The sequence below is a fragment of the Acomys minous genome (genome assembly GCF_964271855.1).
Source record: "Acomys minous genome assembly, chromosome: 12".
NCBI lineage: Eukaryota > Metazoa > Chordata > Mammalia > Rodentia > Muridae > Acomys > Acomys minous.
In genome coordinates this window covers 100552020-100565829 of record NC_140493.1, presented here as the reverse complement: position 1 = coordinate 100565829, position 13810 = coordinate 100552020, and the positions used below count along the sequence as shown (strand labels likewise).

The following is a 13810-nucleotide window of genomic DNA, read 5'->3' as shown; positions in this document are numbered from 1 at the left end:
TCCTCATATCCTCTTGAAAAAGAAGCAAAAGACCACAAAGCAAGCTGAGATCAAGGACTTCTTTATTTTAAGAAATCAAGTTTCAAAGTCATGAAGAGGTCAGCATGCAACTAGATTTTAGTGCCACAAACTAATCTATAATTGAATCTACATCGAACCACAAAAATTGATTCCAAAAGTGATGGTGCTGACTTAACATGAACTTCACTGTGCAATTAGAAAGAACATGGGAGTAGACGAATCACATTTCAAAAATCTAGCCAAAAATTCTGGGCAAAGATGAGTTCTAGCTGCATATAAAAAAGATGACATCTGCTTAGCATCTCACAAATTGTCTCCCCAAGTGATCACTGCAATACCTAGAAGGAGAAATACAGGGAAACACCCTGATAACAGCAAACTGAATCATGCTGGCAAGCTGATGAAAAGTTTCAGTAAAGAAGCCTCCAGTAGATGCAGGGGCAAGAAGCAGACTGAGAAAACTGCCCATGTGTGTTTCTAGACCTGAAAGCAGATGAAATTTGCTTTAGGAATTAGAATTGGAGCTAGAAAGATATCTCCTATCACTCTCAAATAAAAGATCCTGAATCTAAAATATTAAACTATGTGGTAGCTGGGATTCTACTAGGATGATGTCCCGGGAAACATCTGGATTAGAGTAAAGGATGAGCAATGCTGGTGACTGTATACAGAGTGCTGCAAACTTTACAACTAAGCGAATAAAGATGGACACAAAACCAGACAAGAACGTGAGCTGAAGGAACACTGAGAACTATGGATTCACATTCATTCAGAAAAGTCGAAACTCAGGCTACAAGTTACTAAAAGGCACATTATGAGTAAAACAGGGTCTGCAGGCGATTTTCCTAGAACAGACTTCCTGGCAACTCAACAGTGTTTCTATCCAGTTGTTGATTTTTACAAGAGCCCAGACATTAAATAAGTCTACATGAAGCCCAGGCAAGACAATGTTCCCCAAAATGTATAGCACAGAACCCAGGAAGATGCACAAACTATAGGAGCCAAGCGTGTGCTAAATAAATAGAGCGTTAAAACCAGATGAGGGTTGCTTTATTGAGGATGAAGCAATGAAAGGTAAAATAAAAACTGAAGCCCGAGAGCCACTGCAGAGTCCAGGGAGGAGAACAACCCTGGACATGCACTCAAGAAAGTCCACCATCAAAATCACTTAATGAAACATTTAAAAAAAGGTGTGAGGCACATGAGTGAAAGAAGACAGTCAGTATGAAATAGGCAAGGTCTGAAAATTAACTGAGATAAAAATAATAACAGAAAAAGTCTTTTCAAAGAGCTGTGTCAGCACTGTGAAAGGAAATTTAAAAAGCAAAAAACAGAGAACAAAATAAAAATTCATAATGGACAAAATAAAAATTACTAGTGGACAAAATAAACAGTCATAATGGAAGCAGTAAAGAGCTAACATATGAGTCAATGATGTTATAAACTCACTTCAGATTTGCTTAGAGAAAAGATACAAAGAAGGGCATGGAGAAAAAAAACATAAATATAAAAGCTTAATATTAAGGGGTACAAAACGAACACAAAAATAATGCAAAGAAAGGTAGAAAATCAATGTTAAAAATAAATTTACTCATGAATCATCTTATAGGTAAATTACATTTTGGCCTTAACTATATCACAGAATAAAGAAAATAAAGTAGCAGCTACCATGGATACCATAATGATAAAAAAATTATCACTCCCAAAGAGAAAGGCAAAGGACTTCAGTTTCTCACAAGAAACAAATTAGCCCCAAATGAACACAAAATAGCACCTTGCACCATGTAAAAGTTAAGTCAGCATAGCAATTAGATCTAAGTATGAGACCCAAGCTGTATGATTTCCAGAAGAAAACATAGGGGAACACTTTTGTGATCAGAGTTGATATCTTGCTATGACAACAGACCTATACTCCCTAAAGAAAAAAAAATCAAATAACTGAATTGCATCAAGTTCAAGAGTCCAGGCTCTTGAAAGGCACAGTGTAAGCTCAGTGGGTGAAGGTGTCTGATAACCTGAGCTCCATCTTCTGAAGCCACAATGCGTAGTAGGAGGGCAACTCCAGCAGGTGGCCTTATGATCGCCATATGCATGCCATGCCACACACACACTTCCCCTACCCAAATAAATGAATGTAAATAAACTTTCATGGATGCAAGTTACGAAAAATGAAATGAACAGTCCCAAATTAGAAGAAGATATTTTCAAATATTTAATAAAAGAATTATATTTAGAATATATTTTGGAAAACCCTCAAAACATGAATACAAAATTAACTCAGATTCTAGAGTGCAACAGAGGGATCTGCGCCAACTAAAAAAGTGAACTGTATCATGATATAGTACTTGGCCTGGGAACTTAATGAGGTCACCAATGGCAACAATATATGTAAATGGGCAATAAGCTCATCGAAGACTAAATCTGGAACTCTAAAATACAGTATTCTCATGAAAAGGGCTGTGCACTAGAGACTGGAGCACAGTGATGACATGAATCAGGAGACACTTTCTGTTCCACAGAGCAGAAAAGAAGGAGCTTCTGTGAGAAAAAGAGGAGCTCCACACAGGCCAACCTATTACAGTCACAAGAATCCTGGGTAAACTTTAGCAGACCAGATCCAGGCCAATTTCTTAAAATTGTTCAATGTGACCAACTAGGAGTTATCCAAGAAATGTAAATCTAACATTTGAAAGCCTATCTATGTACTTTATATGGCTTATTTTATAAATTACATTATTTTATATTATGTTCACAATGTTCTGTAATTATTTCAATGAGTAGAATGTTTCTGAGGAGCTGTAACATTTTCCCATTAATGAATTTTAAAAATATAAAAATTCTTATCAGGACAGGGGTAAAATGTTTATCAAGTACACATGAGGCCATGGATGTCATTTTCAGTATGACACAACAAAAGCAACCTCTTAGCAAACTAAGAATGAACATACCTTTTATCTGACACAATGTGCCAAGCAAAAACCTTTAGCCAAACAGAGTCTCTTGACACAAGTGTTGCCTATGGGCAAGGATGCCCATACCTGTGATGACAGAAAATGGTTTACTGGATAGTATAACAAAGCAGAATGCTAAGACACATACAGAGAGAGACAGAGACATGCAGAGAGAGAGAGACAGAGAGAGGAGAGAGGAAAGAGAGAGAATAAAAACTGAAAGAAAAAATTATAATCGTTTGCTGACTGTGTAGTTAGTATTGTGCACAAAACAAACTCAGCGTAACTTGATTTACAATGTTAAAAATTTGAAAATAAAATTAAACACAATTTCTAGATACAGCAGTTCAATATTTAACTGACGTTCTATTCAGATGGATACATAAATTTAAAAAAATGTTTTTTTAAAGGTAAAGTATAATAATAAAACCTATAATACACTTAAGCATAACTCAATGAAACAAATATAAAATATAGGAAAAGTTATAAATGCTTAATAAAATATTAAGATAGATAAACTAATAAGAAAGATACTCACTTTAAAAGATAATGAAATTTTTTGTTTATATATTCAAATTAAAGTAAAAGTACTACAAACCAAATAAAAAACCTACAGGAATTTTGCAAAGCTTGATTCTAAATTCAAACTAGAGAGGTTGTTGCAAATATCTAGGACAAAATCAAAGAGGAAGAGTAGTGCATGAGGTACAGGTTCTCACTCTGCAGATGCTCCAGGGGAACTATAGGGACACAACAGGATCTACGCTACTTGATGCAGTCGTAAGTTTCAATTTTACTAATAGTAAATGCACTGACAGCTTCTCAGTGGACACTGTAAGCATCCACGTTCCCTCAAGCACCTGGCACAGTCTACTTGATCATAACCTCCTGTTAGAATGGCAGTGATAATAAACTCTTACAGTAATTCAACAATAAAATAAGAGTCAATGCGAAACTTTAAGTGGCATCCCACATGACTGTTCAGAGTTGTCATATACTTTCTTCTTACTTCCAATTCATCTATATTAAGAAGTAACATTATAGTTAGATCTGAAAAATGACATATTTTGATTGAACAATACTTTACAGATCATATCTGTTACTAATGTTAGTAATAACAGTACTAGAAATAGCTGGGACATAGCTCAGTGGGTAAAGCACTTGCCACACGAGTGTGAGACTTAAGTGTGGATCTACAGCACCCACATAACTGCCAGACAGAAGTGGCACCACCTGCAATTCCAGCCTCGGAAGGCAGAGACAATGGATGCCCAGAACAAGCTGTCTAGCTAGAGCAGCCATAAGGGCATGTTCCATCCAGGTCCTGCCTCAGTGAACATGACAGTGATCAAGGAAAACTCTTGACAGGAGCTTCCACGGGTGCACATGCACCAGCATGTACACACACCCCACACACCCCATAATAGAACATGCAGACACACCAACATGCACACCGTACACACAGAACTATCTAAGAAGCATAAAAGAAAAACATTGCTTTTGTTACATACTCCCAATTAGTCATTAAATCTGTTTCAATCAGTCGAATCAGCATGGCATCTTTATCAATTATAAATTATAGACCACTTTCACACTGTAGTGGGATAGTATTTATTCTATTTCTCCAAGAGAACTTTTAGGAAATACAAGTTTGTTTTCAAATCAGAATAAAATTTCTTATGAGGGTGTGAATATTGGTGGTAAGTGCCAGCCTGATAAAGTTTGGGGTCACCTAGTAGATAAGAACCCCCTCACCACCATGTGTAGAGGCCTAACTGGGTTAATGGGGTTGGAAAGGCCCAATCCGTGGGTGGCACCATCTCCACAGGCTGGCCCCGGGACTACACGAAAAGTCGAGAGGAACATGAGCATCAAGAATGCCTTAATTCACAGTGCTCTTGACTGTCCCTATGATAGTAATTGATTACATTTATTGCAAACGTAATATAACGTGAATGTAACTAGCTACCTCCAGTCCCTGCAGTCCTAACTCCCCTGCAGTGATGGGCTGTAGCCTGGAATTGTAAGCCAAATAAGCCCTTACGTTTCTCTATTAAGTTGCTTTGCCAGGGTATTTTTCACAGCAACTGGAAAAGAAACTAAGACACAAGGTGACATACACCTAAGGCCCAGTGGCTGATACTTTCCTTGCCACTATTCATCAACCTCACAGACAAAATGATCAACCCATGGTTCGTCATGCTGGCAACAGTTAAAACTAAAATTAAAATTATACTATTATTTCACTATACTTCAAAATCCTAATGCCACACTGATTTAACGGCTCTCTTTCTATCAAAATTAAAGCTTCAAGCTCCTAGGTGAACTGAAAGGCTGTCTGCTTTTAATGCAGCTGCATCCGATTTTTTCCAGTAGGCAATGCTCCACTTAAAAAGAAGGATGAGTGGGATGGGAACAGGAAGGATCAGGATGGGGCTGGAGGGAGAGGGCACTGGGATAGACAACTGGAATTTACGGGCAAAGTAGAAATCTAACGCAATGGAGATGCCCTGGCATCTACAAGGATGACCTTAGTGAAGGATGCTAGTAACGGAGGATATGGAGTCTGAGCAAGCCATCTTCTGTAACCAGGCGAGGCTTCCAGTGCAGAGATGGGGGCTCCAATCCAGTCACACAAACTGTTGACCTACAATTTGTACTGCCTGCAAGATGTGCTGGGGTAAAGGTGACACAGAACTTGAGGGAGTGACCAACCAGTGATAGGTCAACTTGAGAGCCAGTGCACAAGAGGGAGCCCATGCCTGACACTGGCCAGGCTGGATAGACCAGTGTGTCCAAAAAAGAAGTCGATGAAATGATTTCTAGTGATATTCTGGTATACTTGTAGACCAGAGTTCATCCAGCAACTAATAGGAGCAGATGCAGAGACCCACAGCCAAACACTAGGAGGAATGGGGGAGAAAGGGCTGTGGGAGCCAGAGGGGTCAAGTACAACAAAAGAGCACGGCCCACAGAGTCAACTAACCAGGGCTCACAGAGAATGAAGCAACAATCAGGGGCCTATGTGGGTCTGACGAAGGTCTTTTGCATATATGCTATCACTGTGTAGCCTGGTCTTCTTGTGGGACGCCTATCAGTTGAGCAGTGGCTGCCTTGGGACCCTTTACCTCCTACTGGGCTGCACTGTCCAGCCTTGCTATGAGTTATACACCTAGCCCTATTGTGACTTGTTATGCCATGTTTGGTTGATATACCTGACAGGCCTGTTATGAAGGGAAAGGAGGAAGAGTGTATCTGGGAGGAGAGGAAGGAGGGGAAACTGCTCAGAATAAGAATAGGTGAGAGAAGAAATAATATATCAAAGAAAAAAACCTGATTTTTAAAAAGCCTATTGAAATAAAGCTCCCTTTTGAATAGCCACATGATTACTTAGTATTCTGTTAACATTTGTTCCTCATAAATACAAGGACAGAAACACTGTCATCATAACTTTACAGTTTTAATATTTAAGCCATTCCTATTTGAAGATTAATCCCTGTTGCCTACTAATATTATAAATGTTGACTCAAAACAGCAAACAAGCAACCAGAGATAAAGGAGATTTAAACCAGCTTTACGGAAAAGCTTTTCCAATCATGTTTAAAAATATAACTTATTTTGAAAATAACTCTAGGGGTAAATACTCTGGTTTTCCTCTTACTAGGAGATTATAAAACTGTACATGTTAAGTGAGAAGGCGTGGAAATTTTTAAATCTATATGTCAGTTTGCTGGAAAAGTAACATACAAAACCTATCTCAATTCCTAGCTTTAAACAAAACTAGAAAGAGGAGACAAAGAAGATTGTCAGCTAATTTGTTCATACACATACAACTTCATAGAATGGCTTTCAGTGAGATGTAAACATTAGTTGAATACATTAGCATTGACAATAGGCTTCACATGGTTCAGTTAGAAATATAACTTGAGAACACTCTGCATTGAATTGCTTTATAGCCCCATTTAGACATTGTCATACCAACTCTAGTGTAACTGAAATTTTACTTAAAAGGGCAGTTAACATGATAATTATTTATATTTTCAAGAACGCTACAAATACAGAAACCTTGATTTGAGAGAATACTTTTGTACATGTGTATGTGTTTGTGTGTGTTTGTATATAAATTTAGTTAACTAAGCCACTAAGAATGTCACGTTGTCTCTTTAAATGGAACACTTGTTCAATTATAATCAATCCTTTGTTAATATGCAGATGCATGACTTAGAACACTTGTGTCACAGATTCTCCTTAATCAATGAGGTTGATCATGCAAAGTGTGCTCTCAGTGGCCAGGTCAAGAGTGGAGGTGGGTGAGCAAAAGAGAAGAAAGGCCTTCCTTAACTCTCCCCTAGGGCTCCCATTCACTTCTGTTGACCCTCTGCAAACACCACCATTGAATAGTCAAGTTCTGCCAGATCCAGGGTCTACCTGGAGGGCTATTCTTCTATGTGTCTTTCCTGACTCTACATTAAAAGCTTGATGGAGGACTATGTCCAACAAAAACGCATGTTTGTACACAATTTTATGTTGTCCCCATTATGGTTCTTCTTTCCCTCAGACCATGATTTTTATCCTTTTAAGGTTATGTTTAAATAGGACCATAGAGAATGAGCTCTTTTGTACCATGCATCTTTGCTCCACACTTAGGTAAATAATTTACTACTTTAAATTACTAGTACTATCAGAAAATCATAGAACTTGTCTATGCAGTGTTAGTATAAAATATATTTCATGTGTACTTTTCAAAAATGCAAAGAAATTAAAATAGCATAAATTTGTGTTATATCACCTTTTGAACTTTACTGCAAGGGAGACATTTGAAAAAATAATTAATAGAAAAGAAGATATTAAACACCTCACTGAATACTTCAATTTCTACACTACTTCAAACCATACCTACTACTTCTATAGTACCCACAATTTAGCTTTGAATTTGATAAAGACAGCAATATTGAAAAGGAAAATATAGTAAACATAGCATCTATGTCTGTAAAGAGATTTTCATTTACCTATGTATTTATCTAGTTGTTTTTGGTTTAGGAATCAAGCCTAAGTTCCTTTCTATGCTGACAAAATTTAACTGCTCCAAAAAGGAACAATAGTACTGCAGTGTTCATCCTTGGAACAGTAACACTAAATTGTTCTGTTATATGCAGTCATTTTCTAGTTGTTAGTCTACTGAGTTTCCCATATTCTTTATTTATCATTGAAAAATAAAAGCCACATACAGTTGATGACAGTTACAGTTATAGTCTCAGATAGCTTTTAGTTATGTTAAGGTATTGAATTTACTTCCTACAATAAAAACAAGACAGGAAAGAAAACTGATCAAATCATATAAAGAACAAAAAAGCAGACATGGTAGTAGTCAGCAATACTAGAGTAGTTCTAGGTCCTAAAACCAGGTAAGTGAGCGCTCTAGAGAAAACATTCCAAGTGAAATACTAACTGGTATCTGATGGTAAATCTGCATTATCAGTATCACTGAATGGAGAGTCACCTAGAAAACTATGAAGAGTACTGTGCATCTATCTGTAAGGGCATCTTCAGAGACCATAGAATAGGGAAGAGATACTCTGAATGGGAACAGCAACAACCCATTACTGGAGGAGCTGCAGACTTCAAGTGGGAAAGGTGGGAAGGCAGAAGAACACAGGCATCCTCATCTTTACTTCCTCACCTGCCATCAAGTGACAGGCTCTGCTCTTCCAAACCTCCCTGATGCAATGGAATGAACCTCTAAAGCCAGGAACCAATAGGTCTTTCCTTTCTTGGGTTGTTTCTGTCAGATATTTGTCACAGAGACAAGAAAAGTAAGTAATATGTGATGACAAATATGTGAACTTTTAAAAGAATAACTTCGAAATATCAAGTTAAAATTGAAAACAAAGACTTAATTGGTTATTTCAACTGCTTAAAGAGAGGCTCAGCATCATCTTCTCATATACTGCCCAGACTTCAAGTCTCTGGCACAAATACTGTCACAATAAAGTCACACAATTTCCCCATTACATCTTAATCATTGTACAGTGTTCTAGTTAACAAGAATACATTTATGTGGTTACAAAATTCTGGGCTGGAATTCTGTGAGCAATTCAAAAGACTGAGATGTGAGGGTTAAGACACAAAAGGAACAGCATATCTGAAAAGATAAGGCAGAGATGGGAGACAAGCATTCTGAGTAAGAGCTCCCAGACGGAAAGGAAATGAGACCAGCCGCGGCAGGCAGGATCTCCAGACAGGACAAGACCAAAACCCAGGAGAGCTTCCCATTCCCCCATGCTCCCTGAAAGCAAGTAAAGAGCTCCCCCTCTCTGACAGGCCTGCTATTAGCAATTTATCTTTCTGACCACCTTGTATTTTCAAAATCTTTGACTTATTCTATACTTGTTAGATACTAACATATGAACTTACAGACACAGCCTTCTTCCTTCTCTGGCTCCTCTACTATCTACTGCGCACAAGAAAAAGCCCTTATTAAATGAAAGGAAGAAAGAATGACTTTAGAGGGCAGAACATGGTCTAAATACAAGATTATTTTATCTTTATTGATATTTATTAAAGAAAAAAAGCTTGAGCGAAGTCAAGGCAAGTTTTTACATCAGAGGGATGCAAAATAAAAATCATACTTAGGCCAACAAAACAGCACAATTCTTTTTTATGAAATATTTTTTATTTTTTACATATACATTTACATTATTATACATATATACAATAAACTACCTACAGCAAGAACCATGAAACAATCATGAATTACATAAATGTTACATTATTAGTGTTTTGGCTATTTGTATTTTTCAGCCTTGAAGAAAATATCTTTCTTATCTTGGTGCATCTAAAATTCTGAATGTAAATCAGTATCTATCATATTTCATCATTATCAACTTAAAACATCTATCAGACCTAAGAACATCTTAACCTCTAAACAACTAAGCTTAATTGTAAAACTAAACTATCTGGTCTTCAACCCCATCAGAGACTTGAGAAGGAACAGAATTGATTACCTGAGTATAGAGGGAGTGCAGGCTAGCAGCTTCCCAAATGAGAAGATAAGAGAGATAGTTTGCTACATGACCAGTCACCCAAAACTCTCTATAACATTAGAGCATCATCTTCAGCCTTCCTGCCCAATGTATCTGACAGACATATTTGTGAGGCAGGAACTATTGAGGACTTGCTTACCCTGTCTTGGCAGAGTTTGGCCGTTGACTCTGCCTGCTTCCAAGCTTGCCCTTTTTTAGGAAGAATTCTGTCTGTGGTAGAAATGAGGACATTTTGCCAATGGCTTGTGTGCCACATTTGAAGCCATCTCCATAAGGAGGTTCTTTGATGCTCACTATCCTCTTTGAGGTAAGCTGGGTGTTGCCAGGAGTTAACCTGTCTCATTGTCAATGAATCTTTAAAATAATAAAAACATTTTTAAATGCCATATTCTATATGTCTCTGAGGTTTTTGAAGATCTTGCCTATTTTTACCTTATCTTTCTAAAGAAACATATCTATCTGTTGCATTTAAGATGTATATTCTTGTGATAAAAATAGACTAGTAATTAATAAGACCATGATTTTATCAACTAACAATTTTCTGAGGAGTATGGAAGGCAGGGAGAGGGGATGAGAGTGGGAGGGGGGACTGGAAGGGGATGAGGGAGGGGCATATAATCGGGATGTGAGAACTATAAACTGCAGAACAAGCAGGTAATTTATATTGCTAATCCCACTACATCGGAATAGCTCTGAGGCTGGCTGAGGCATGAATGTCTATGCATAGACAATGTTTCTCATTGGCTACAGAGTCCCTATGAATTACTATGCCCTATGAATTACATATTCTTCATATGGCATGAATAATGATTTACACATGTCTTTTTTTCTGCTCAGACAAAGAGCAGAGAACCAGACTTAATTGTTCTGTGCATCATGCACACCTTATATATACACATTTATAATTTTAGGACTGTATAATGCTTGTGAGAAATCCTGTTTTCAGAACAAAAGAACCAGGCACTGATATTAGATCAGACCTGATAGGATTCCTTCTTCTCAGCATGATGGACACTGACCTCCTTCATCCTTCATGTTCCAGCACCAAGTGCTTCAGTTGCTGTTTCTTATCAGAACAACACAGCCCCCAGGACACCTTCAAAGAAAGTTTTCAATCCAGCATTTCAGACTATCCCACATAGGACTCTAAGCCTGGAATTTCTCAACATTTAGAAACTGGACCACAAATGCTATTCCTAGCTTGTTAAAGCCATTTCTCCAATTTTATTTGGGCCCCTACAAAGGTATTATTTGTCCATATCAGCTGGAAGAAACCTTAAGAGAAAGATGCCCCATTTCCTTTAAGGGGGGTCAGGTAGGTTTTTGGTTGCTTTCTTGGGCTATCGAGGGTTATTTTCAATGGAAGTTGGTTATAAGTTATTATTGGTCTTATTTAGAGAGAAAATAAGGTTGGACCCAGGGATGTGCCTCTTTTCCACTATCTTCCAATCTTAGGTTTGGAGATAGGGGTTGAAAAGGAAGAAGGGGGAATATAGAAATATATAGGGAAGATAGAACAAAAAGTAGATTAGTGACTCTACTCCTCAACTTAATGCCTTGTTACTCACAAGGTTATTTTTAATTCATTGGTGTAGAATTATACCAATGCAAAATAGATGCAAAATAAGTTTAATTTTAGATACAGTGTATAGAATTCAAATTTAAGATTATTCTTCACACATTATACATATTTCTACTCTAATATGCGGTATGGTTCCCATATAACTCAATAATAATACAGGGTTTACTTCCAATACTTTGAAAGTGCTATTACAGGCTGTTTATGATAAATAAGTTATACAGCACAATTCTTAGATCAAAAGCAGTTAACAGTCACTCCTTGGAATATTTTCTATTTGGAAAATAGCCAGCTTCTGCTATTTACTCTCACGTTCCAACTTCACGATGACTTCCTCTGTGATTTTCCATCTTGATTATTGCGGCCAACAGTTCAAAATGAAGACACTGACTATCTAGGCGATGGGAGGAATAAATCTACCATGGAATTTTACTTAAAAGTTGAAAATTGTGTCTTTTAACTCCAAATAAAATGTGTTATTTTGGTTCAGTGCTTTCAAGCCTTGATGAGTGTTAGTATTGTCATGAATCAAGATGACAGTTTACTGTTTAATGAGTATAAGTGCTTGCCTTTTGATCCCCCTTTATGACATCTGGTTCATAGTTGATGTGAACAAATAAGCAACAAGTTCTCGTGTAGATAAAAAACAAAAAAGCATTACTTATTGTGATGTCACACTACATAAATTATTCTAAGATGTTTGCTTAGCAAGTAAGCCGATGTACTTTACTAAAAGGCAAAGCAAGGGGGAAGAACCAGGCTGCCTGGCTGCACTCTCCCAGAGAGAATCTGATAGGAATGTTTGTTGGGAGGTACCTTTGGGGGGCAGTTCTGTAATGATGCTGGTTTAGAGGTTCAGGAAAGAAAACAAATTAGCTAGCGCACTGACCTTAGAGAAAGCCTTTCCTGAATCCCTTGGATCAGGTGTCATGCTGACCTTCCTCCAGGTGAATCCCATCTGCTCTGTACTGCAACTGCCAAATTTGCTAAATAATCTACCAAATGGCCATATGGTCTTCTGGGAGTGTATTTTCTTGCATTGCCTGACGCACAGTAAAAACTGAGTACTTACTGAGTAAATCAGTATGTTCCAGCTAAAACTTTCACAGTAAAAACCAGAAACGTCAAACACTCCACTCTAAGTAAATGGATGAGAAAAGACAAGATGTAATGCCAGGGACCTTCACACAGCAGGTCAGGAGATAGAACACTTCTAAACAACACGTAGATAGTAATGTATTTATTAACATTAAAACTAAAACACTTTACAAAAAATCTGCATAACAATTTGTAGAGTTCCAAGGACCTAAATGTCATTTTGTAAAAATGTGTTTCCACTTAAGACGGGGAGGGCATCTGAGACACTGAGTCCTATTTTCTCTCATTCCTATCACTTAAAAACAGCTGAACTGGATTTTTGTTTTTGTTTTTGTTTAAACCAACTAATAGAGTAACTCTGAAAATATACCCATGAGGGGAAAGCACCTGAAGCAATACCTACAAAGCTATTGTCAGGCACGGCACTCAGTCTAGTTAACTTGGCTCTCGGTGGGATATGAGCAACTTGTCTGCATTTTAATTTCGTTTTTATTTTTATTTTTCGGTTGTGTGTACAGGCACTTTCTCTGCCTGTATGTCAGTACACCCGTGCATCCAGTGCCTACAGAGGCCAGAAGGGGGCTCCTGGGATCCTTCAGCACTGAAGTTATAGAAAGTTGTTAGGCCCTAAGTGGGTGCTGAGACTAAGAACCCAGGTCCTTGGAAAGAGAGGCTGGTACTCTTATCCACTGACTGAGCCACCTCTCCAGCCCCAAATAAGCAAATTTTAAAACATTAACATTAAATATTTTGTGATTGTTATTTTTACTCACTTCAAAGCTTCCTCAAATTTATGGAGCTTCCTCTGAGTGTCTCCTTTCTCTTCATCAAGTTCACTCTGCAACTCTTGAACCTGCCAGGAGAGAATGGGGAAGCTTACTGGAAGATAAGGGTACTCGGAAATACAAAAAACAAGTCTCAAATCCTGTGTGATTTGACTTCAGTCTTAGGTAGTTCATGAAAAAAAACATGTTTATCCATAGAATAATTTCAATAATTATACCAATATAACTTTTCAATTAATGAATTCACATGCATCAACTTCAAAAGAGCAGCAATCACTTTGATTTTTAAAAAAAATTATAGTTTTGACAAAGGAAAAGAAATTTCGTATGACT

The 13810-nt window shown here is 37.5% G+C and overlaps 1 protein-coding gene across 3 annotated transcripts in view; it reads right to left on the bottom strand.

The window, feature by feature from the left end:
- Nucleotides 1–13810, bottom strand: part of CEP112 (centrosomal protein 112) — a 391861-nt gene that overhangs the window by 275928 nt on the left and 102123 nt on the right. For all 3 annotated transcript variants that reach the window (XM_084751376.1, XM_084751377.1, XM_084751378.1), the window contains one exon: nt 13466–13545. In XM_084751376.1, the coding sequence (XP_084607502.1) occupies nt 13466–13545 (80 nt within the window). The remainder of the gene's footprint in view (nt 1–13465; nt 13546–13810) is intronic.